The sequence below is a fragment of the Podarcis muralis genome, chromosome 1 (genome assembly GCF_964188315.1).
Source record: "Podarcis muralis chromosome 1, rPodMur119.hap1.1, whole genome shotgun sequence".
In the NCBI taxonomy this organism is placed as follows: domain Eukaryota; kingdom Metazoa; phylum Chordata; class Lepidosauria; order Squamata; family Lacertidae; genus Podarcis; species Podarcis muralis.
The window spans coordinates 85,374,147-85,399,601 of NC_135655.1; the positions used below are offsets into that span (position 1 = coordinate 85,374,147).

The 25,455-nt window shown below is 45.2% G+C and overlaps 2 protein-coding genes across 6 annotated transcripts; both read right to left on the reverse strand.

Annotated features, from left to right (window-relative positions):
- Positions 1-1,164: 1,164 nt before the first annotated feature.
- Positions 1,165-13,758, reverse strand: SLC23A3 (solute carrier family 23 member 3). Of its 5 annotated transcripts, none has more exons than XM_077934140.1 (12): positions 12,438-13,758; positions 11,550-11,713; positions 11,249-11,343; positions 10,205-10,278; positions 9,128-9,309; positions 7,644-7,767; positions 7,267-7,414; positions 6,925-7,178; positions 5,500-5,605; positions 4,703-4,876; positions 3,838-3,933; positions 1,165-2,940 (listed from the first exon to the last, which is right to left on the reverse strand). In XM_077934140.1, the coding sequence occupies exons 1-12, from the start codon at positions 12,534-12,536 to the stop codon at positions 2,615-2,617; spliced, it is 1,842 nt and encodes a 613-aa protein (XP_077790266.1). In that variant the 5' UTR covers positions 12,537-13,758; the 3' UTR covers positions 1,165-2,614. The 5 variants fall into 5 exon arrangements, 4 of the variants coding, with proteins under 4 accessions (XP_077790266.1, XP_077790276.1, XP_077790274.1 ...); XR_013394227.1 differs by having other exon boundaries at positions 2,802-2,940; positions 4,662-4,876; XM_077934150.1 differs by lacking the exon at positions 11,550-11,713.
- A 140-nt stretch (positions 13,759-13,898) lies between these two features.
- CNPPD1 (cyclin Pas1/PHO80 domain containing 1) lies at positions 13,899-24,691 on the reverse strand. Its single transcript, XM_077934188.1, has 8 exons — positions 24,444-24,691; positions 21,537-21,639; positions 20,001-20,082; positions 19,007-19,127; positions 17,633-17,761; positions 16,858-16,919; positions 16,264-16,381; positions 13,899-15,428 (listed from the first exon to the last, which is right to left on the reverse strand). Exons 1-8 carry the CDS (start codon positions 24,510-24,512, stop codon positions 14,817-14,819), a joined length of 1,296 nt encoding a protein of 431 aa, XP_077790314.1. The 5' UTR covers positions 24,513-24,691; the 3' UTR covers positions 13,899-14,816.
- Between the last annotated feature and the right edge of the window lie 764 nt (positions 24,692-25,455).

Consider the following 25,455-nt stretch of genomic DNA (forward strand, 5'->3'; position numbering starts at 1 on the left):
GAACAGGTTGAACACCACTCCCACCAATAGACTGCTTTTCAATAAGATGGTCCCAAAATAACATACAGCAAAACAAAAACAACAGTCAACTACGTTATCTGAAAAACAACAATAAAACTAACAGGTGATTCATAAAACACATAGCAAAATTTAAGTTTTCACTGCTCTTCTAAATGATGTTGCCGATGTGGTTGCTTTACATAGTAGGAGATTGGTATTTCATATGCCTCTGTTAGGGTTGCCATGTGTCCTCTTTTTGCAGGATCCATCCTGTTTTTCCAGGGTAAAATTTGAGACAAATTGCATTTATTTGATTTGAATGGCTATCATAGCATTCTCTCTTTTGCTCTTCAAAATATGCCCACCCTGTTATCTTCTATGGTGTTGCATATATCTTAGGGTCAACCCTTTACTCCAGTTATGCTAGCTGAGTGGCCTTTAGAAGCAGTTTAAATGCCACTCTCTGCTAGTGGAGCAGGAGCTATGTCAACAGAATGATGGTTATGTCCAGTGCTGTTTTTCTAGAAAAAGAGGTGTTGGAACTCACCATGAACCTTGTTCTCTTGTAATGGCAATGGTGCCCACCTGAGAGGTACTGGAACTGGGTTCTGGTGAATTCCAGCTGACTAATAGCCCTGGTTATGTCAGTGGAGCATAGGGCTGCCAATACATCCGGAATTTCCCAGACATTGCCTGGATTCATCTTTCTAAGATGGCATCCAGGCAGAATTTTCGAAAAGCGCTTGAAATGTCTGGGGAAACCCAGGCGTATGGCAGTCCATATTGGAAGCTGTGATTTTTTCCAGCAATTTTCTATAAATACCTAAAAAAACACCATTTTGGGTGGAGATTTTGCAAAAAATGCTCAACTTTTGTGTCTGTGACACAGAAAACCTGTTGTGTAGTACTGCTCTGCCCTCTAATTCTCTGCTTGCATTTATTAACTTTATTCAGGTGGCATAGTATTCAAGCCTTTGATGTTTCAGCTAAAGGTGTTTTCTTACCAAGCCAGTGTTTTATCTGCCTTTGCTACCTTACCACAGATCAAGGAAGCCTGGTGGTAGACCACATGATTTTCTGGTTTGGGAAAATAGGTTATCTTCTGAGCACCATCCCCATTCCCAGTTATAGAATGTGCTACTAAAATTAACTTTGTGAACAGGAAAGGAGTGCAGGTTTTTTTATTCATATCCCATTGAGACTGAAAAAAGGGCAAAGTGGGGTAGGATCCCTCTCTAAGGATTTCATTATGCTGACAATTTCCTCAGAAATCCAACTACTCAATTAATGTAGGGCAGCTGTTAGAGTTCAGCTTCATCTTTACCAAACCTGGGTATATGTGTGATTAAACCACATGTCACAAAATGCCAATGAGCTGCCAGTTACTTCATTCAAGGGAAACAAAACCCAACTACTGTATACACGGTGGCCCTCACTGCCCAGAGAACTGGGGTGCACGTAATATTTTCTAAAGGTGTGACTAGTGAGAATCTTTACATGCACACTTCCTCAGGTTGCTTATGTATAGCAGAGGGCCGACCCAGCCATTGCTGGGGAGGAGGAATGCTGAGGCTGCCATCTTAGGCAGCAGAAGCTCTCAAGGCAGTGCCCCGCTTGCCCCACTGTCTCCACCCCCAGCCATGGGCATAGCCGAGGGAGGACAGGAGGCAGCTGCCCCCCCCCCCAATCAAGTAAGACAATAACTGACGAATCATGTTCTGCCCCCCTTAAAAACTCCTGCCTCCCTCAACAAAAATCCTGGCTAAGCTCATGCCGTCAGCGAAGAAGCAGCACCAGCACTGGCGCCAATTTCTGGCAATATCTCAACGATTTTTGAAACTGCAGAAGATGTTGCAGAGCTGCTTCTGCAACAGTGGCAGAGGTGACGGGACAGGTGGCAGGGTGGGGCAGTACTTCCTGTTTCACCTTAAGTGGCAAAACAGATCATGCCACCCCTGGCAGTGCATCTCTATACTTCTGGAAGAGGGTGACACCAAAGGTCTATTATCTCCTTGACACAGAAAGCGGGTCATGGTCAGCTAAAGAATGGTAGCCTCCTTGAGGGATTCATGACAGCTCCCTCCCTCCCTCCTATGAAAGGAGGAGAGTCCCACTTTATTAAACTAAGAAATATACAGTACCCAACAGGAAACTGTAGCCCTGGGTTATAAAGTGTGTTAGGCAAGTTATTCACTTGGAGTTGAGTTGGTGATACATTTAAAAACAAAAGGGCAGAAGTACAGAAAATATGTTCATCCTCTACTCTAGCTTCCCTAGGGCATGCTACAGTAATGCAGGCCTAGTTCTTGCATGCTGCTATGGGATAGTTTCATTCCCACACGCAGTGACATTAAATGGGAAGTCTTAATGCAAGTTGTCACAAAGGTATAGAAGAGAAATCCCAAAGGTGATGCTGCAGAAACCATTTTAGACTTGTAGAAGCATGCATGGTCTCCAGATGTGTTTCCATATTTGTCTGAAACCAGACTCCTCCGATGGATTTTCAAGTACCTGTCCTTGAATAATGTTTCTGTTTAGAGATCAGCATAGAGAGGTCATCTCATTAGCTGTTGGTCTGCCATATTTATGATTCTCCAAATTCCTTTGTGGAATGTTAGGCTCTTGGCACTGTCTCCAGCTCCAGTTCTGACTCCAGCACCACTGTTTCTGGTTTCAGCAGCAGATCTGTGGTTTGCTCTTCTGAATGCCGCAATTCTTCCAGGGGGTAAGTGTTCACAATCTCCACTTTGTTTTCCCCCAAGGGACAGAGGAAACAGAAAGGAAAGCCCTTACGCCATGAAGGTGTTGGATACTTTTGTAGGACTAGAGGCAGCTGATTTCTTTGTGCAGAGCCGTTTCTGCATTGCTGCAGGGAATTCTCTCTGGCCTCTGGTTTGCTTGCTGATGAGTAGTTGAGCAGCCCACGCTCTTGCAGGGTGCCTTGATAATAACAATGACAGGACAACTTAGAAGAACTATGTACTGTAGAATATGGATTGCAGCCATTTAGTATCTCTGTCCAACCGGTATAACCACCATAATTCTTCATTCATTATGTACATACCACCTCTCAGCCCCCAAAACGGTCTCCCCAACACAGTCTGCAAAATTATGTAATTTATTTAAAGTGGATTGTTTTAAACTATCAAACCAGACAGCAGTAAAACAAGGCAATAATACCAAAACATGAGCAGGAAGGAATTAAAATATATCAAAGGTCTAATGGAACAAATGTGGCATATTTCCCAGTCTAACCATTCTTATTCATGGCTGTTATTTTTTCCCCATTTTAAAATTTAATGAAAATGAAAATGAAAGGAATAAAAACATATAAGAAAATAAATAAATAATCTAAACTCTATTGGGTGAGAGTTCCATAGTTGGGGGCATCACAATCAAGAAGGCCTTGTTCCCCACTTTAGATAAGCGTACTTTATCTGGTGAGGGAATGAAGCAACGTAATGCCCCCATATATCACTAGGATGTTGTAAGAAAATAACTTTGAGACTGAAATGTTTTAGGTTGGTATGTTCCTGTGCCAAAATGCTTACAGTCACTGTAGTAACAACTGCTACTACAAATCAGGCCATGTTTAAAGAATTCCCACCATAACAGCTGCCATCCCTTAAGGTTTCCCAGGTCTAAGTGGTATCTATGGTCAGCATGTCAGCAAACATGGACACTACCAATTCTTATCTGCAGTGATTATTCTATAATAATGAAATACCATTACAACTAATTAAAAGACCCACTGCAGACACTGATCTGGAGTTGAGCACTGAGAGAGGGATAACAGTAAAACTATCAAAACGAAGTAACTGGTGACTTCCTCCTTACCAGAAACTGTGTTCTCTAAGAAAAAGGATAGGAATCCAGTTATAAAGGCAGGAACCATCAACAGAGAAAGGAGGAAGAGGTCTACAGGGACACAACCTGCAGAGAGAGCATCACAGTTATTTTAGAAATGCCATAATGTGGTACCTTGCATTCAACATCCCTAAGTCTATCCAACAGAACCTCAGATAGTTATTCATTGTAACTAGAATGGGTCAGAAATAATTTTCTGTGGCAAAAAAGCTTCCACCCAAATGCTGAAAGTGTGGGATAACCAACATGCTTAAGTCTAATTAATGCATGAAGAGATTAAATAGAGTAAGATGTCCTGCCAGGCTTAGCTCACCTTGGAAGGAAATGAGTAATCGAGCATATTGTTCACCCCCAGTCTACTAGAGAAGCTCAACATATGAGGAGGAAAATAGGGACACTTGGAGAGTCTGACATAGCCCTTCCTCTTTATGATTCTAAGTACTTCCTACATATCATGCAAATAAAAATATTTGGCTTAAAATGAAATAATGTGCAGTGTAACATTGATGTACAACTAATAAGATTATTATTATTATTATCTTTTCATTAATCAGTTTTAGATAATCAATAAATAGGGGATGCAAAGAACCAAAAAGGCACACTCCACAAAGTGCAAAAATGTCCAGATAGCTTTGGAAATTTAAATGTTTGTGAAAACTTTAAAAATGGCCCCACCCCCCAGTTTTTACTCGCACCCAGATCTAGCTGCTTTTTGCAAGACAGGGACACAACATGAGGGCCCTGTTATGGTTCTGAATTTCCTGCAGAAGGCAGTCTCAAGCTTTTCTTCTCACCACAGCTCTGAGCATGCCAGCCCCTGCCCCCCTCTTGGCACCTGTGGCTGTGGCCAGGGACCCTGGTGCCGTGAAGAGCCACTTTGGAACCAGCAGACCCATGAACATAGTGAAGCCCACAATGAAGATGTTCCTGCCCGAGTCAATGTTTGTGTACTGGAAGTAAGAGACACCGGTGCCCACAGCCATGCTGTATGTCACACATAGCACTCCTCCTGAGGATAACAAGGGAGAAAGAAGCATAACAAAGTAGCTGAACTGACTTTGGAAAAGGGAAAGGGCAAAGAATGGAGAGGGACTTAAATATGAGTAACCATAAGAATAGAGCAGGAGTCTTGCCCATAAACAGCATCACCTGGTATCTCCCCCACTCTGGTAAGATGCAGGGTTTTTAAATTGAAATTTAGCTATTATTTCTAAATTTGTACATACACACACATCATCATCATCAGCAGCAACAACAACATCTTATGAAAACTGCTGTCCTTTTTGGCAATGCATAACTGGTAACGTAGCCAGGAAGTGCACCCACACTAGGCTGGCTCTAGGTTATAGAATTTGTTGGCTGGCAATGGCATCCTTTAGGATTGTAAAATATCATTTACAAGGATAACCTTGACTGAGAACTTAAACTCATTTAAAACTACGTCGCCATGGAAAGAGCATAGGACTCTCATTTATGTCTAGGGCAGCCAATGCCTTACATAATAGTGGAAGATAATGGTTGTTCCAATTTACATTATAAAGTAGGCAGCAGTGAGAGAAGCCCCAAACGGGGAGGGGGTGGGCTGGCTAGGTGGCACAGAGATATAAGGAAAGGAAAGGAAGTGTTTATTACCATGAATTGCCAGAGGGATGGTGGTGAGAATTCCCATGAGCCGAGGAGACAGCCCCAACAGTACACATGCCAACGCACTGATCCACACTGCACGGCATGAGGGAGCCTGAATGTAGGAAACAGGGCATGAGACTGGAACCTTGAAAACCCATGACCTCAGGTCTCTCCAGGCATAGTACCCCACAGAGCATTCTGCATTCTACAGGATGACTAGTGGACAGGGTGGGGGACTGTAGTGGATGGAGGAAAACAGGAGGAAAATCTATAGATGAGAAAAGACTATTCTTCATACTGCAGTCTCTGTGGGAAGACATTCACATGGTAACATTTTACCCTCCTATTATCTCACAGCCTATCCTGGGTCCTCTAAGATGCTATCCTATCCCCAGGGTTGAAGTAAGAGTCAACCATCCATCCAGTTGGCTTCTGTATGTGCAGTGGAGGCTGGTCCATTAGGGCACTTGGGGCACTGCCCCACCAAACTCAATCTTCCCTTAGCCAACCCTCACCCGCCTCCTTTCTTACAACCAGCCTAGGAGGTGGCACCATTGGCCCCCCTCCCCCTCCCTAGTCTGTGCCTCTTGTAGAACTCAATAGGGAGCAAGATGGAGACAAAACAATAATTACCGTATTTTTCTGTCTATAAGACGCCCCCATGTATAAGATGACCCCTATTTTTTTAGCCCAAAATTAAGAAATAAATATTTTAAACATTCTGTCTATAAGACGACCCCCCCCCCCCAATTTTAAACTTAAAAAAATTGGGGGGAAATATAGTCTTATACATGGGAAGATATGGTAGTTGTCACTTCCTATCATTGGTTCTGGTTCCACTTACTGTAGGTCTCCCTGCCTTACTTCACCACGCATTCTATAGGGCAGAGCTTTCCAAACTTTTCATGTTGGTGACACACTTTTTAGACATGCATCATTTTGTGACACAGTAATTCAGTTTTTCTAGGAAACCGGTGGGCAGCCCACTCCCTTTCCAGCCCTGGGAGGAGCATGGGGAGCGTTCGCACAACACACATACACACGGCAGCCAACACTAATGTGTCGCGACACACAGTTTGGAAATCTCTGCTGTAGTGTGTGGTACAAATGGAATTTCTCCAGATAATTAATATTGTGCGTGTATAGCGTTGCTCAGGGTTTTATATGTTAACAACAAGACTTGAACAACAAGACCTTTAGAAGAGCTGCTGCCACTACCAGCCAGAGGAAACAATACTAGGGTAGAAGGACCAATTGCCTCTGACTCAGCATCAGGCAGCTTCAGATGTTAATGGGGGAAGGCAAGACTTAAGGCAATCTCTGAAATGGGAGCTCATGTACCAGTTGGTGGAGGAGAGTGATCCATGGGACATCTCAGTGCCTACTCTGAACCTACATAAAGGAATCCATGATCTTGACCCATGCTCTTACCTGGGTCAGTCTGCTGGCACAAGCATTGGGCATGCTGGATGCAGTTCCAGATACACTGCCCAGCACAGCTGCCAGGAGGGTGCCAAGGCCCTCAGTACAGAGCCCTCTGTTGCACAAATGCTGTGGTGGGGGTGGATCCCATAAGGACTTGCTGCACAGCAGATAGCAGCCCACAGAATTTACGCTTGCGGTAACACCCATAGCAGCACCAATGCCAATGGCACGGGTACTAAGTACTGGCCAGCCCTGTGCACCTGCAGGACAAAGAGATAGAAAAGACGAGAAGTGAAGTCCAGCCATTCAGCCAATGAAAGGGCAAATTATTGTTAAGGCATTTATTACCTGGGTAAGGCAGCTTGAGCCATGGGGACTGCAGGGTGCTATTGGTGAGGGTTAAGTGGTGTGTGGAAGGATGCAACACGTCCCAAGAGGTTGGAACAGGTCTCAGCATCCCACAGACAAGCCAGATCCCAGAGAAGGGCAGCAGAATCTATAGGAATGCAAGACTGAAAGTGAGAATTTGCCTACCTGCCCCTCTTGCTGTCCCTGGATCCATCTGCATAATGCCAAAGGACACAGGATTAAGCTGTGCCATATTTCTCAGCTCAGGGCTTTGGAAATATTGGAGATTTGGGGAGTGGGAGATAACAGGGGAAGGGGAAGAGGATAGTGGAGAAGGGAGCCAAGTTTGGCTGTACTGTTAGTTCATTAAATCATACCGAAAAAAAGTGCAGGGCTGGGCTGCCCGATTTTATAGTTAGCCCTCTTGCTTGGCTCCACTGGCAAATGGGCAGTCGGCAGGAAGCCAGGTGTTGGGATAGCAAAACGCACAGCAACACAAGCCTAAAAAGAGATCATGAGTGATATTCAGCAAAGCACTGCCCTAGGAATATAGGGTGCTTGGTCCTAACACAGAGAATATGTAAATCCCAAAAGCTGCCATGAGAACAGCTCTGCTCCAAAAGGTTACTCGGTTGAGTAGTTACTCCTTTCCCCAATACAGTGGTATCTTGGGTTACATACGCTTCAGGTTACAGACTCCGCTAACCCAGAAATAGTACCTCGGGTTAAGAACTTTGCTTCAGGATGAGAACAGAAATTGTGCTCCGGCAGCGTGGCGGCAGTGGGAGGCCCCATTAGCTAAAGTGGTGCTTCAGGTTAAGAACAGTTTCAGGTTAAGAACGGACCTCCGGAATGAATTAAGCACTTAGCCCGAGGTACCACTGTACTACCCAGTGTTCTTTTTCCATGCCCTAATGCAGGCATCCCCAAACTCAGCCCTCCAGCTGTTTTGGGACTACAACTCCCATCATCCCTAGCTAACAGGGACTATGACCGGGGAGCCCAGGGTTAAAATCCCTATTCAGCCATGAAGCTCACTGGGTGACCTTGGACCAGCCACCATCTTTTTGCCAAACCTACCTCACAGGGTTTTTGTGAGGAGAAAATAACCATGTACACCACCTTGAGTAGCTTGGAGAAAAAGGTGGTATATAAATGTAATAAATAAATAAAATAAATATTGTTGGGAAAACTCTGGGAATGAACAGTGTTTTCTGGGATTCTCATCCCAGCACTAATGTTAGAGCAGAAACAAATATTAAACAAATTACTCCAGAATCTAAAACATTCTACACAACTCGCGTCACATCCGCACCAGACATTTAAAGCACATTGCTTCCCCCAGGGACTCCTGGGAACGGTAGTCTGTTAAAGGTGTTGGGAACAGTAGATCTGTGCAGGGTAAAATGCACTTCACAGGTTTCTTTATGGTATGGTATGGTATGGTATGGTATGGTATGGTATGGTATGGTATGGTGCTTTATGGAGTGGATGTAACCTTATCCTATAAGGAGGACCTCAAGTTTTGAAGCCCTATACTTTTTCATCATTGGGGAATGGCTCCTGAATGGGGTGGGGAGTAAAATGAGAATATAGGAAAGCCACCTTTCCCCCACCCCCTTCAGCTGACACGTCTCTGGTTTGAACCTTAGGTTTTGTGGGATTTAAGACTTTTGGCTTAGATTTGAATTTGAATCTGGCAATTTTAGTGTGAGAAAGTTGGTGACTGTCTGAATTTCAATTCCAGCCCAATATGCCTCATTCATTCCCTTCACAACCTCCTTTTGAGAGGGCATGAAGCACAGTTACTGGAGCTGGCTGGTCTTTTGAAGAGAGCTAGCAGTCAGCAATCTGAACTTACAGCAGGGCGACTCCCCAGTTTTCAGAGCAGAGAAGAGCAGCAGGTCTGTATGCTGAAAGTCCAATGACAGAAAGGCTTGGGGCCAGAACCATGGGTCCGCAGCGATGGGTAATCCACCCACAGGCACCTGACATCCCCAATGCCACCTGCACCAGAGCAGAAATCAGCACTGCACCTGAAACCTGGAAGGGGAAAAGCAGGCAGAACAGGGTCAAGTTACAAAACAGGGATGTGGAATTTTAGGACTGGGGGCCAGATGTGGGCCTCCAAGCATCTCTATCTAATGCTCAGGACTCTTGCCACACCACACCCTCTACCACTCCCCAGGTGACACCCCTCATTGGCCCTGCTTCACCCTTTTTCTGGTGTGTTCTTGTCGGGCTGAAAAGTGGTTAGAGTGATCGACTAGGCCCAGCGCCAGGGTTTGAATTCCCACTCAGTCATTAAGCTTACTGGGTGACCTTGGGCCAATCACAGTCTAACTTACCTCACAGGGGATAAAAGGGGGAGGAAAAAAATGTACACTCCCTTAAGGTCCTTGGAGGAAAGTGGGCGGGTGGGTGTTAAATGTAAAAATAAACAAATTCTCACAATACCTCTTGCTTGCCTTGATGGACAAGGGAGGGTTGTGTGAGAGTGTGTAGAAACCAGCTGCCTTACAAAGGTAAAATTTGCATTTGTTCCTCCATCCACTTTTGCCTCTGGCTTCACTGACCACTAGCATGTGACCACCCCACCCATAAGGGCATGTGTCCCCCAGGTTGAAATAGGTCCCCCCAGTCCTGTTACTATAGGCCTCCGTTACATGCTTCCTCGGGGATATTCTTTTTCATGCAGGCAAGGTGGTGTGAGAGGCACAGGCAGAGCTGGTAGGAAAGCTATGGTAGGATTGGGAGACACCCCAAAGCAATTGAGAGCAGAGTCCAGCAGCATGATGCTGAATTACTTTCCATCCTTTATGGTGGCAACAGAACATGCCATGTGCTGCCATGACTTTAGCACACCCACCAAGCTGGTACCCCACCACCACTGATGCCAGCCTCTCCGTATTGGGTTTAACCAATCAAAGCTGCCAACCTCATGGAGTAACTGATCCCAGTTTCTTGAGTTTTCACAATCTGGCCCAGCACATATGTCAGGGGCCTTGGTGCCTGAAAGGGAAGCAGGGACAGATAAATGAGTTGGGAATACAGTGAAATTAAGAATACAATGAGGAGAAGAGGAAGATCCCAGAATTCAAGTTAGTGTTAAGCAGATTTCAGATTTTTAAAAACTAATCTGCAGAAGTCATTGCTTCTGAATGGAATGCTGATGTGAGGGATAAGCAAGGATTCTCGAGGAATATGTAGTGGAGGAAAACAAGGACAAAGGGCTGAAACCAGTCCCTGGTGTCAAACACTGACAATTGCATCCCTTTGACTACCTACTGTATACAAGGGGATGAGACTGAAAGGTGTTTTTCCCATTTAGACAGACAGACAACTGAGGGAGAACATAGCAAGGAATTGTAAAAGAACTGGAGAGAATGTGTAGAGAAATTTCTTTCACACAATACTGGTCACCAACAGACTAAAGGAAGTACTTCATGTAATATACAAGGTTCATGGCTAAATGATGTGGTAGTGGCTACACTGTCATTGGGAGAGGCTTCTAAATCTGTGGAAGCATGGATTTGTCAATGACCGCTAGCCATGACAGTGAAATTAAATCTCTAAGATCTAAGGCAGTACACCTTTAATCATCAAAAGCTAGTGGCAAAAAAAGCAGCAGAGGATAGCTTGTGAGCTTTTCAAGAAGCATGTGATCGACTACTGTTGGACAGAAGGCTGGACTTGACAGCAATTGTTCTGATCCTGAAAGGCAAATTACACACCTAAGTCTGCCCAATCGAACAAGAGATGGTTGTGCTTATTTTGGGAACATAGGATTCAGCACTAAGACGTGAGTATTCACTGTGCAACAAAACAGCAGCCACCGATGGCTGGTTCCCATTCTTGCTGGATCCAAAACTCAAAAGAGATGGCATTAGGAGACCTTGCCATCCTTGCCCTGTGATTGCAGTGTCCTGTGCTGGTGGCTGGGTATTTGGAAGAGGACTGGGTGCTTTTGCCTATAACTCACTATTTCCATTTGACTGGAGAATGGGAGCCACATGTTGGGTCTGTATCATGGCTGGGATAAGGAACTCAAAAGATGGAGCCTGAACCAGCGGCAACCTGCAGGGAAGACAAAGGGGAGATCCTGCTACAAGGAATGGACAAAGCCTAAGGGAAGGAGCTGCTAACTAGAAGCTTTGTTTTTTCCAGAATACTAGTCCCTGCTTAGACTTCTAGTAATAGAAGGCCACACCCGACTCCCCAACCAAGAAGGCAGCAAGGCTGTGGGATTCCAATGGGTCAAGGGTTGCCTAGAGCCGGCTTACCTGGTTCCCAATCCACACTGAAAAGCTGTGGCTATGCCACAGGCAAAAAGGTTGCATGCTAGAAGTTCATTCCAACATGGAGTACCATTCAGCATCTTGCCGGGGAGGGTGGCGATGAAGAAAAAGTGAAAGATGCAGAGAAAAGATACCTGGACCAGGAGATGCTAGGAAGGAACAACAAGTCGGTCTGAGCCATGGCCTTGTGAGCACCTTCACCCTTCCCTAGAAGATGGCACAACACACTTAAGCCCGATAGTGTGTCTCAGTCACTCCCAGAGCTTCAGATGCTGGCTTTGCTGCCACTCATACATTGCCACTTTCTTTAATGAGACCCACATCAAAGTACAGTCGTTAACACCAATTTCTGCCTCATCGGCAGTTCCAAACTTTACCTAGTATCTGCAGGTCAGGATTTAATGAAAAACAGCCCAAACCCTGGAATCACATTCCTGCATATATTGCATCAGAGATGACCACTGGTTCATCACTGCTCTTTTTTTCACAAGATGCTCCTCACTTTTTGCGATTCTCCAGAGTTGCAATGTTTGTCTGCATTGCAGCAAACACAACACAGAGCCTTGTGACACCCTTTTTGCGGAATATGTTTCCTCTTGGGTGCAGTGGCGTAGCGTGGGGGGTGCAGGGGGGGCCGGGCGCACCGGGCGCAACATCTGGGGTTAGGGCAAATCCACAGGTTAGGGGGCGCAAATCCACGGGTTAGGGGGCGCAAATCCACGGGTTAGGGGGCGCAAATCCACGGGTTAGGGGGCGCAAATCCACGGGTTAGGGGGCGCAAATTACTTGCCTTGCCCCGGGTGCTGACAACCCACGCTACGCCACTGCTTGGGTGTTGTGCTACACCCACCCACTCCAAGCAACCCAACTCACCTGCAAGGCCAACAAGCAGATCAGGGGCCAGGGAGGAAATTTTGGCCCTTTACAAGCATGGGGAAGGATGCTTTTAGAAGCCCTGTTGACTTTGTTCATGATGTCTGTCTTTTTCCTTTGTGCTGGAAAGTGACCTAGCAACTGAGTATATCTCCAATTCCTCCCCTTCTTTTATTTACACCCTTCACTGGGCATCTGAACTTCCACCTTTGGCCCTTCCAGGCCACAGTTGCTCAGCCTGTTAGCTATTAACTTGGCTTGCCCAGTAACTCACCACTAGTGCTGAGAGGTAAAAGGCATGACTGAGCAGGGGTTAAACTACAGCAAGCTGGTTTTATGTGGACCACGCCTGACCTATTGGACAGTATCAGCAAGGGATAGTGCTGTGGTTGGCCATCTATAACCAAGGGGCAGTGTGCATATGATAAACATGCCTAGGCACTTGCTTATTTGCATAAAAGGGACCTATTGCATGTTATTATTTCTCACAGAGACCATACTTAAAACAATTAAGAGAAAGAACTATCTGGGTGGGAAAGAGCTTAGACTAGTCACTTTAAAGCTGGTCTGGGGACATTCTTGGGGCATCATGTGAAGGCACTGAATATTACCACCTTGCAGGTATGTTTTGTCAGCATTTGAACTTGTTTACTTAATAAAATCCTAAAAGAAAAACAAAAGATTACTTTGCTGAAACCAAGTAGGTCTGGTCAGTGTATGGATGAATGACCATCTGGGAACTGCAAGTACACTCTACTGGGTTCCACAACAGATGAAAGTTAGAATATAAATTTAAGGGAATTGTATGGCCTTTTTAGCACAATTCCTCTTCTCTCAATGCTGGTGGCAAAAATCGGTGCTCCATCCCTCTTACAGTTCAAAAGCCATTTTGGACAGCTACAAATGCCAGGATTACTACTGTGTGTGTGTTTGTGCACACACATACAAGCTATGGAGACCCCTGCCTGAGTGTACCTGCATAATACGCATCACATGCATTTCTTGCTCACACTTTACATTTTTAGATGGACAATGGAAGCATCTTAGGCATACACCACCACTGTAATGTTTGAAGTGGCTCCAACACTCCCACTCGCAGAAAGCTTCAGTTCTCTTTGTATTATTATTACATTTTAATATTGGGGTTTTTTTTCCAAAGAGCTCAGAGTGACATACAAGGTTCTCCCCATGCACCTCTACCATTTTATCCTCAGAACAATCGTGAGGTGGGTTAGGCTGAGGGATTAGGTCACGGCTACCCACCCAGCTCCTATTTGCAGTCCTGGCTCAACCGCAAGAGCACTTCACCCCTTTCGCCAAACATTTCATACACCGTAAAACTTTTGCAAGTTGTGCTCACTGTGACTCTGCAGGTTTTTCTGTTTCCAAAGAAAGGGAAGCTAGTAGGGAACTGGCAGCAGTTAGCTTGGGGTTTAGTACAAAAAAGAAAAGGCAAGACAGTTGCACATCAACAGCTATATTTATTAGAAGAGATCCCATCTACAAGAAATAGTGAAAAAACTACAGCAAAAATGTGCTGGTAGGAACAGGGCGTAAGAAGTGGTCGCCATCCCTCCACCCCCTCCCAGCCCAAGAAATGGAGGGGGCAGTCAAGCACTCACAAGAAGAGATCCCAAAACACTGACCTGACCTAATGGACCATGAGCCTCCCCCTGCAAATTAGTGCCCTTTTCTTCTCAGATGTATGGCTAAGAAAACTCCAGGCTAGTCCTGCATGGCTCTTAGAAAGCAAAGGACACTGTCTTCATAAAGGAAAGCAAGGTAGGCCAGCACAGGCCAAAGTAATGTTAATTGTGTAGCAATCACTTAGTGGCCTAAATGCGTAGAATTGCTGGTATTTTTCACCATGATAGGGAGTCACCACAGATGATTACTTCCAAGTGCCCCAGGCAAATTCCCACACAACAAGAGCCAAGCTAGGGGGCCATTCATGGTGCCCTATACTAGCTCTCCCAAGGTGTGTGAATTCACCCCAGGTTTTACTCAATATAGCCAGACAACTATATAGTCAGGCCTTTCAGGCAGGTAAATGGCTCAGCTGTAGCAGAAGACTGGTTCCAACAGGCCCAGGCCTCGCTGATTCAGTCCTTCATCCTACCCAGCCTTCCACAGCTAAGATCGGATGCATCATTCCAGAAGACTCATTGTGGCCCCTAAGCAAAGTGACCATTTTGGAGGGCAGAAAAGTCCTGCAGTCAGAAAGGGAAGTTGACATCCAGTGGGGCACAGACTGATAGGTACCTCCTTTCCCACTCTTTCCTGCCTTGTGCCCTTCACTTTCCAGACACCCAAAGCATTTCCCATCAAGGTGCCCCCACCCCAGCCCCAAGCCCAAGCTACAATCCCTCCCCTGCAGCCCTAGCTAGGGAACATGAAAGCCTTGAGCCTCCCAAGCTCCAAGGCAGCCTGTGAGGGGCACTGCTTCAATGCCAGAGGTTCAGGCCAGTCTTTGCAGTTAGAGGACACAGGAAGAGGCCAACCCCAGCATGAGCAGCTGGTGCAGTGGGCAGAAAGTCCAAAGGGGGCCAACTGTGGAGCAGGGTGGGTGCAAACTGTGAGGTTGGCTGCCACGCAGGTGGTGGATTGACTGCAGTGTGGACAACGCAAGGGACTGGTGGGTGCTGGTGGCTGATAAGGTAACACATTAAGGACGCTGCCCCACAGGTAGAGCGCTGTAGCCATTACACCATTACTTCCTGGATGCTGATGCTGCTGCCGCTGTTGCTGCTTCTCTCCTTGAATGGTTCTGTTCTCTGCTCCTGTGCACGGAGAGCTGTTAGGTAGCACTAAGCCATGATCCAGATGCTGGGCTGAAGAGGGGAGAGGCAGGTATGCAGCTAGAGCATCCCTGGTGCTGGCAAACTCAGTAGGACTGGCCCTTTTCACATGTATAGTGTGATGAACCACTGCAGTAGAAGCAAGGACAGCAGCAACACCTGTCAGGTACATCACACCTAGAATGCAAGCCAGCTGTGAAAAGAGATGACAAATGTCAGTATGCAGCATGTCTTCTGCCCCACCTGGAACAATCCACCTGAGATCACGTATAGATGAACTCAATGAGATTCCTGTGAAAGGCCCACCCAGCCCAGTGTCCCACTTTCTCACAGCAGCAACCAGATATACACTGGTAAGAACACTGCCCTGAACACTGTCCTTTTCAAAGGCAGAGGTTTGGTTTACCTAGCACATGTGTGGATAGGAGGGTACAAGTTAGCAGAAGAATAGGTTTTCATCCAGATTCCATCATTTGGTGAGACCAGATTGGCTGAACCTTTTAAAAATAATAAATAGTGGCACCCGGGGTTGTGTAATCTCAACCCTGGGAGGACTGGCACACCTGTTTGCTTTTTCTATTCAATGAATACGTTAAAAACTTTGATTCACTGATGTGTTAGGCTAGATGAATAAATGCTGCTAGTTCTGTTGCTCATCTTTGGGATTTTTATATCTGCTGTTTTTAGCCATGCTATGGTTGTTTTAGCTGCTTTGTATGTCTCCAGCAGATTTTTTGTTTGACTGAGCTACTTAAAGGGCCTATATTGAAAAGCAGCCTAGAATGGAAAGGGTAAATTTGTTATTTACTAATTATCAGCCAACAGTATAACACTGCATAGAGGCATATCCGGTCCTATCTAGTAAGTCTCTGTCTATCGTCTCTCTCACACAAACATGCACAAACCCCATACCCTGGCACTGAGAGTCTATTCATTTCCAGCATCACTGGACCCACATAGGATAGCTGCTCTCTGTTCCCCAACCCCCATCCCATCCAGTAAGCTGGGCCTAGCTTGGCCTGCCTTACCTTTGCCACCTGCTGGTAGAAATGCCCCAGTGCCTGCTGCCACAGTGTTTGCTCCATTAAGACACACAGGTCAGTGTAAGTGAACCAGCCACGCCAGATGCCCTGCCTCTCAGCCACACTGCAGGAAAGGAAATAAGGAAATAAAGTTCTTGTCTCAAGACCTTGTATCCTGGCAGCATTCTGCACCATGAACAGGAAGCATTTAAGAACTCACACAGATGCCCATTACTGCTATCCCCTATGCTGCAAAGCCACATAAAGAAGACAGCAAGCAGGATGATATGTTGGATAGCCCTGCAGCAGGGGTAGCTAAATGTGTTGTGTTCTAGAAGCTGCTCAATTCCAAACTCCCATGAGCCCCTGCCAGTGATCAGGGACTATGGGACCATTCTTGCCCTGGGGAACATTGTTAACATTAATGAAACCAATCCAGGTATTTGAGAGGCATGTGGAAAGGTACTCTGAGGCCATGTTCAGCCTATTCCTAATGGACAGCAGCAACTGCATATACCCAGAAAGAACAGAGAACCCAAAAACTTCTTCTATGCCAGCTGCAGAAGGACAATGCCATCCTGAAAAAGCAAAAGTACTCACCATCCCTCCAGCCAGCTGAGCATTTCAAAAAGCTCCTTGGGATCTGTATAGAGGCTCCAATCCTATAGAAAATAACAGGAATTATTAAACCAGGGAACTAGAATTCTCTTCCTATGCACTCACTTTCAAGGTAACAAATCTTACTTGAATGATGCATGGAATACGCAGTTACCCTATTGGGAGGGCAGATCCCTCTACAGGAAGATTAGGAGTGGGAAGGGTCAGCGAAGCCATTATCACCACACTATCCATATCTAATAGAAGAAGCTTCCCAAGCTTCCCAAGAGAAGTTGTTGGGGTAAGTTCAACCCTATGAATATTTTTTCACTCAGGCCCCCCTGCCCCAGTTTGGCAACATTTCTACAACAGTGACAATACTCAATGCCCACCCTGGTCAAGTGACAGAAATATTCAGGCACCAGGTTAAAACCATTATTTTCTACACAAATTGTTTTAGTGGATGGTTTTGATCTGGTGTAACTGCATTTTTAAATAGTACTGTACTAATCACTTCACCACTGCTCTCTCTTATTGATTGTACTAGTAAATTTAGATATTTTTTTTGGACATTTTAAAGAGTTTTATTACTTAATTGTTTAATGAATTTATTGTTGTGAACCATACTGTAGGCTGCGAAGAAAAGCAGTATATAAATTATAAGCAACATGCTCTCACACCCTTCTAAACACAGTGACTGGTCTACATTCTGCTGAACTTCAGCTGAAAATTCCCCAGCAGCCCTCCCTTCCTGACATGGTAGATGTAGCAGACTTACAATGGCACTGAGGAAATTCATCTCCAGTGTGTTCATGGTCTGTACGTCTACTTTGCCTGCGGCACCCCATTCATCATTGAAGACCTCCTCCTCTTCTCCTTCGTCATATAAGTATTTGCTGGCAACCATCTGAAAGCAACAGGAGAGACACTAAGAGAGTGGCACAAGGTGAAGTTCCCACAGAGGTGGGACAGATACCCCCGCTTTCCTACTGGAATCAGTTGCCCCATTTAAGGATGGGGGAAACCCCATCCTCAGCTTACCAAGATTCCCAGGTAATAAGGAGAGAGGGATCTGTACAGACCATAGTCTGTACAGCCAGTGTGAAGAATTCAACACCCTCAGTTTTTAACAGGTTAGACAGACAAGGAGCCAGTTATTCACAAAAGGCAAATATCTGGTTTGGTGGGAGGGGGCCTATGGCAGGAAAACCTCTGACTTGTAATCAAAAAGAAAAAGATAGAAGTCAAGTTACAGAGGATCAGGGAAGTTACATTGAAGTTTATGGCCCAGGGGAAAGAGAAGACAACAGTTTCCATTTACACAGGACCAGCTTATTCAAAGCACTTTGTATAAATTTCCTCGTGGATCCTTATAAACCATTCAGATCATGATAATATCAAATGGGAACCAGCGCCTCAGAGATTAGCAGCTTGCTTAAAAGCCACCTAGTAAGTTCAGGGCCATGGCAAAAAATTCAAATAGTATTTCATGAGCAGCATTTTTAGCAACTACAGTATTTTGCACTCTATAAGACGCATTTTCCCCCTCCTAAAAAGTAAGAGGAAATGTTTGTGCGTCTTATGGAGCCAATTGCAGGTGGGAGGCTCTGCTCAGCACTCCCTTTAAAGAGCCGCTTGGAGTGTGTGTGCGGCTCTTGGGGGCTTTTCCCCGAGGAGGGAGAAGCGATCCCACTTGCTGTCCTGGCTTCTGCCTTAGCCGTGCGCAGCCTCTTCCGGGCAGGGGAAGCCTTCATCCCCCTGCCCGGGAGAAGCTGTGCGCGGCTATCCCATAAGCCAGGACAGCAAGATCCCTCTTGCTGTTCTGGTTTCTGGGATTCAGAATATTTTTTTTCTTGTTTTCCTCCTCCAAAAACTAGGTGCGTCTTATAGCACGAAAAATACGGTACATCACAGCACCTTCAAGATGGGGATCCACAGGCTCCTGTAGTTGTAGTGTAAGGAACGGAAGGCAAGCAAATTTTCTGAAGTGCTGGAGGTTCAAAATGGATATGGCAGCTGCACTGCCAAGAAAGAGAGGACCCTTTTTCCAGCATTAAAAGTGTATGCTCCTTGTGGCAGAGATCTTTGGGCCAAACAATCTCTTAGTACTTAACCATTGCTTTCCCTGCTCTAAACCAACCCAGGTACCCACCATAGAGATCAAGAAGAGGTCAGAGGAGGAGATCTGCTGTAGATATTCAGGATTGCGATGCCGAAGCCTCTCAATGTAAACCAGGGCCAACATCAGGGAGCAGGGGGAGATGCAAGCCTCCCTAGGATGAAAGGTTAAGAGACAACCGCTCAAGCACTCCATCATAAGTTCATCTGTAAAGCAGATCACCTATAGCCCAGAAACCTTTGGAGCTTGAAAAGCCCACCTTAAAGAAATCAAGACTCTGCCCATTCTTGGGGCCACTCTAGTTGTACAAACAAACCATCCTTAAACATCCATATGTCATATGTACTGTAAGTTGGATACTGCACAATCCCAACATCTTTATCTGCAGTCAAACTCCATACAGATTCACAAAAGATGAAACACAGCTAAGGAGGCTTGGAAGTATTAATGAGAATGGATCAACTAAGTGCCATCAAGGTGCTGCAGGCATAGAAAATTCATGTTTGCCTTTGCAAGGGCTTTGCAAGGACACAGATCCTCCCTGCAACCAGGGAAAAATCTCTTAGGCTTATATCCACCCCAGCTCATTTTTCTATGAGCTCCCACCAAAGAGGCCACAGGCTGCTTTCTAATTGTCCTCAATTAGCATTCAATTTATTTCATGAAGAAATTAGTACTTCATCAAAAACTCCTCTGCAACCACTCTAGGCAACAGCCTCAAACTTCTTCCCACCTATTGCTATTCCCATAAAGGGAGGGTGTTTCCTAACTTAAGGCTTCCCTCCTCCTCTCCCAACTGTTTTTTTAATAGAAAAGCTGATTTTGTACAAAGTTATTATTATGTTTATATAACTTTATATTTCAATAATGCATATGCTGCCTTTTATGAGAATGATCCTCAAAGCAGCAGGGATGCAATTGCACAAATTGAAGCATTGTTTAAAAAACACCCCCCCCCCAAGTCCACAGAACAGGAAACAACTCTGTATGGGCAACAAAGAAACAGAAAATAATTTCTGAGCCGTACCGGGAGACATGTGATACATATTTTTTCTGGAGCCTGCGAATCGGGCTGGGAGCAGCCTTCTGGAGCAATTCAACAGCAATATCTAGGAAGGAGAAAACAGCAGGGTTCAACTCAGTGCACAGAACCCCTTGCCCCCAAGTCATTGTCATACTCTATAGTTTAGCACCATCTCTTTTTCATCAGACAATACCTGCTTCCCTCTGTAGCCAACCTGGCAAAGAAAGGTGCCTGTAAATGGAAAACCTGGGGGGGGGGGGGATTGGAGTCTTATGGGGGGGGGTTCAATTTCATCTCCAAAGATGCAACATCCATTTGGAAAATCATTTTTTTGAAGCAAGGTTATGTCAACAAGAATATGACACCTGGATAGAAAGACTAGACAGCTTGCCCTGGTTTTCCCCAGATCTGAACACACCTATCTGGAACTGTAGAAGTATACAGATGTCTTATTTGTCCTTGATGATATTTGTCCCTGATAGCATTGTTCATGGCCCATGTGTCTTTTCTTGCAACTTGACAAGATCAACCATATATGCATTCATTCCAGCAATTCAAGGCCAACTTTAGACTTCCGCCTCTGAAATACTTGTCTCTTAGCAACCACAAGGAATCTACTGAGTCAGTCACTCAGAAGTTCATGCTGTATGTTAGTATCCATTATTTCCATCCTACCCATACATACACAAACAGATAATAAAATTACCAGCCACAGCTGCAAGATAGCTTGAGGGTGGGGGGGAAACCTCTGGTAGCTCATACTAGAGATTAAAATGGGAAGAAATCATTGTATACCACTCTGGATATCTTACTAGAAGAACAGAGTATACATGAACGTTCATCAAATGGAGGATGGGATATTTTAAAAAGTACAAGAGGCCTACAGCAATGATAGAGGTGTTTAGGAACCAGAGGCCTATGGCAACCTGTTGCTCTTCAGTTGTTGCTGGACTACAAGTTTCAGTATCCCTGATCATTGTCCATGCTGGCCCCCACTCCCCGCCTTTCAGGGCACCTTTAAATAAAGGGCTTGTTCCTAGCTATGAAGTATTCACACATATTTGTTCTCTCTCACACAGCAGTTCTCTGGCACATGACTCAACATTCCACCACTTCAATGATCTGGAGTGTTTAATTGGACAACAATGCAGACAAATGAACAAAGCAGGAAATGAAGTAATTAACCATATTAGAGCCAAGCAGAATTATGGCAGAAGAACACATTATAGCAACCAAACTTGGTGGTGGGAAAGTGAGCAGTGCTGTTCCAGATTATGTGAAAGAGAAAAAGAGGGAAGCAAGGGGAGAAGAGAGATCTCAGCTCCGAAAAACTTCTACCACAATCAATCAAAATGCCAAAAAGCGCAGATAGGAAAACTATACAGTCAAATTCTTAAGTATTTTCCCCAGCTTGTATCCAATTCAATTGAATGTCGTTTGTACCGAGGATGGTAAGGAGGTGGTGATGTGGAGTAGAAAGTAAGGAAGATTTTCACCCTTATCCCCTCCCTTTAAGACCCCTTTGAAAGCCAAACTCACCGGCAACTGGGCTTGAGAGGTTATCAAGGGCACTTTCTTTATCCCAGCCATAGTAAAGTCGCTTGCGTACCCGATCACTCAGCTGCTGGTGCCTGGGAAGAAACTGAGAGAAAACTGGCAAATGAGAGTGTGGTGCTGTGAACCTCCACCTTTCTCCCTGACCCAAGTCACACACAACACCTCAGTCTCATAATTCAATGCATAAGGGTATAATTAGCATCTGTAGGAGAAAACACTGTAATTATAAATATCTACCTACAAGCTTCCATTTTAGGCAGGGCAACCTAGCCATACACGCTAACCACTGAGCTGCACCAAAAAGGCATACAGTAAGAATCCATTTAAAATCTCCAGGAGAGGAGATTCCAAAAACCCCATCCTATTTATTCCACCAGGTGCCCCCCCTTTCTATTCCTACAAATCTGCACTGTTACCCCCAGACTGCTTTACCCTCAACAACTATGCTCGACAGTTATCCTTCAATACAGTATTTGTTTATTTATTCAAGTTATAGGCTAGCCAAACTCATTCCAAAAACAGAAGAAAAAAACCCTTACCAAAGTTAAATGTCCAACCTTCATACCACCCTATCCTGCTTAAATAGCAAGAAGCTGAAAACCCCAGTTTTCCCAGTTAAAATTGCCTAGCCCCCTCAATCTTCCCTTATATTTTGTTTTAAATAAAAGCACTTCTGAAATGATTTGAATGCTTTTCACATCCTTCCTTAAAGTTGTGGCCAAACTGTATAGTACCGAGTGACATTTACATCTTTATGTCAAAAAGAACGCTCACTTTACGGAGTCAGAAACTCAGCAATATGGTTGGGACTTACTGGGGAAGCACCAGCAGTACCTTTGTTAAAAGGGCCACACTAAAGTGGCATGGTCCACATGCTCAGAAGAATTACAGGCCTGCTTAATGTGGAAAGGGATTTTTAAAAATTATTATTAAAAAGGAGACTTGGAAACACACCTCAGGGTGGACAATACAAGCTTGGATGGTCTGGAGAGAAGTATCCCCAGACTCTGAGGCCGTAGATCATGTACATGGGAGAAAACAACAAGAAGGAAGAAGACAGCAAAGGTTTTTCTGGACTACCACACATCCTCTTTTATTCCTGCAACAGGCTGCTCCCTCCAGACTTCTATGCTCCCAGGTCTGTGCTTGAATAGCATCTCTCAGCTCTGGGGATTTTTGTTCTTACCAGTTATTGTGAAAGATTTGCATCAACCAATGCCAATTGTTATGTGCAGTGCTTTTTTTCTAAAGAAAAGTTTAGGGGTACTCTCTTTTTGACTCAAGAAAACCACAACTTTATAGTTCAAATCGGGGAAAATAAATACAGTAAATGGAACCCCCCCCCCCGCCCCCCGGAAAAAAGCACTGGTTATGTGGAAGCAGAGCACAGTAAGGGGAAAAGAGAATCCCATTAAGGTTGCAGGACTGAATGAGTGCCTGCTCTTTTCCTTTCCTTCTCCCCTTTTATGTGTTCCCCAGCCAAATGTAAGTTTGGTGATAAAACCTATCAACTTGCTTTCCTTTATATTTTATGTCAGCAACCAATCAAAAGGCCCACGTATTGCCTGAAAACACCAAACCCTATGCAGCCACACACAAAAGTACTATTTCTAACATTCTTCAAAACAAAAAAAATTCCTTCCAGTAGCACCTTAAAGACCAACTAAGTTAGTTCTTGGTATGAGCTTTCGTGTGCATGCACACGAAAGCTCATACCAAGAACTAACTTAGTTGGTCTTTAAGGTGCTACTGGAAGGAATTTTGTTTTGTTTTGACTATGGCAGACCAACACGGCTACCCATCTGTAACTAACATTCTTCAGCAGTTCTTTTTTGTGCTGTTGTCTCATGCCTTTTCTTTATAGCCATCCTTAATGACATGCTTCCTTTTGTCTCCTGGTTCTGTTTTCAGGATTTCCAAACACACCTTTATTACCCCTTGATTTTTCATGCATCCCCAAACCTGCAACCCCAGAGTAAATAGAGGGAGGAAACCACAGGCCCTCAAGTGCCTTTTACAGAACTTGGGTGCTGCAAAAACCTTAATAAGTTTTGAAGTACAGTAACAATCAGAATGGATTTTCCTTCACCCTTTTAACCAAAACAAAAAAAATTCCTTCCAGTAGCACCTTAAAGACCAACTAAGTTAGTTCTTTTAACCAAGTTAAGCAAGTCTGCATCTAACACTGCCAGGGAAGCTCGGCCCAAGCATACTTTGAAGAAAGATTAGATAAAGTTGAGCAAATAAAGAATTAGCCTGTTGCCATTTACAATATCAGTATGGCCCCTTTGGCATACCAACATGCACCCTTCTAGATGATCAGTCTGGACAGATTCTATAGTTCCCATACTCCTGTCATTAGCAAACATAGATTGCACCACTAAGTAACAAGGGATGGGGAATCTGTGGCCCTCCAGCTGCTGTTGGGACTACAACTACCACAATTTCTGAATATTAGCATACTGGCTGAAGCTGATGGGAGTTGCAGTCCCAACAACATCTGGAGGTAAACAATGTGCTGAAAGCCAGGAAAAGACGGACTGCTTAAGATTGCCTACGCATATGCCATATCTACACTGAAGTAATAAATCCCAAGTTCCCACCGAGCCTGGGAGTAAACTGGGATGACAGCCCGCGCTTACAGAGGTGCAGCAAAACCCAATTATGGTGCCTTGAAGCTCAAGGCAACGAAGGGAAGGAATTGCCACAGAATGGCACCCGGTGGGCGTGGCCACCCAAAGAGCAAAATACAGAAGTCCTTCGCACCCGCCGAAGGAGAATGACAGACACCTCGCTGGCGGGAGGGGAGGGGGGGTCCCAATCAGCTGGCGAAGGCCGGCGTGTGCGGGGAGGGGGGGAGTGCCGTTCAGTCTGGTGACAGCAGCTCACCGTGAACTCCTGGAAGCCGCTCAGGGAGAAAGCGCCCTCCTCGTCCAACAGGAGCCCGTTCAGATCCATCCCGCCGCGCGTGAAAAGGGGCGTCAGGCGAGGTTGATCTCCTTGCTGCTGCCCCCGTTGGTAGGTAGGCAGGTGCCCGGGTGGGAGCTGCCCAGAGAGCAAGACGCCTCCTCCGCGGATCGCACCGCAAAAGGAAGAAGAAAGGGCTCCGCGCAGCCTTCCTCTTCCTGGGGCGGGAGAGGAGAGAAGAGAGGGAGGGAGGGAAGGAGGCGGGCTTTTCTGCGGCCTCCGCTTCTAATAAGCCGAGCGCGAGGGAGGGCGAAAGGGTTGCTTTTAGGATGAGTCACCGCGCGTGTCCTCCGTCCGGTCCTGCCAACTCAGGTCGCAAGCAGCCGAGATGGACGTCTCTGGCGGCGAAGGAAGCGGGACTTGGCTTTTTTCTTTTTTCTTTGCAGGGTTGGGATCCGCCTGCTGCAACCCAGCAACCCCTCAAACAGAACCGGAGAGATGGAAGTTTGACGGAAAATAGAAGTACTGGTTGTGCATAGGTATATATGCGACACTCGATTTCTCATCGTTGATATACTGGCCGCGAATAAGTGAACTGACTCCGTTTCAAAGCTTTGCGTCAGTCACATTGGTAATCAAGGGATGAACACATCTATACGAATTAGTCCTTTGAGCGAGCGTGTCAAGAGGATAGATCCTGGCACATCACGATGTTATTTTTTTCCTACACCTGTAATAAGAGAGTATTTCTTGTTTTTTAGGCAAGCAAGCCTATCCAGACATGTAACTTTATTTTGGACATTTATGTTAAAACTGCTGTTTTTATCTGTATTGTGCTAGATGTTATGTCTGTTTTCTTTTAAAGATTGCTTTTATCAGTACTTTAATATATATTTTATATTGTTTTATGTAATCTGCTTAGAGGTTTTTGTTGAAAAAGCAGGATATAAATCTTGTTAAATTGGACCCCATATGTACCAATTTGATTATTTGC

Excerpts from the sequence above, each read along its gene's own strand:
- SLC23A3 (XM_077934140.1), bottom strand. The coding sequence starts at position 12,536 with ATGAACAAAGTCAACAGGGCTTCTAAAAGCATCCTTCCCCATGCTTGT. Across the intron at positions 5,606-6,924 it reads GTGCCAGCAGACTGACCCAG|GCTCCCTCATGCCGTGCAGT; the intron begins GTAAGAGCATGG and ends TCCTACATTCAG. Across the intron at positions 2,941-3,837 it reads CTTAGAGAACACAGTTTCTG|GCACCCTGCAAGAGCGTGGG; the intron begins GTAAGGAGGAAG and ends GTTATTATCAAG.
- CNPPD1 (XM_077934188.1), bottom strand. The coding sequence starts at position 24,512 with ATGGATCTGAACGGGCTCCTGTTGGACGAGGAGGGCGCTTTCTCCCTG. Across the intron at positions 21,640-24,443 it reads GCGGCTTCCAGGAGTTCACG|TTTCTTCCCAGGCACCAGCA; the intron begins GTGAGCTGCTGT and ends GTTTTCTCTCAG. Across the intron at positions 19,128-20,000 it reads TATGTATCACATGTCTCCCG|GGAGGCTTGCATCTCCCCCT; the intron begins GTACGGCTCAGA and ends CTTTCATCCTAG.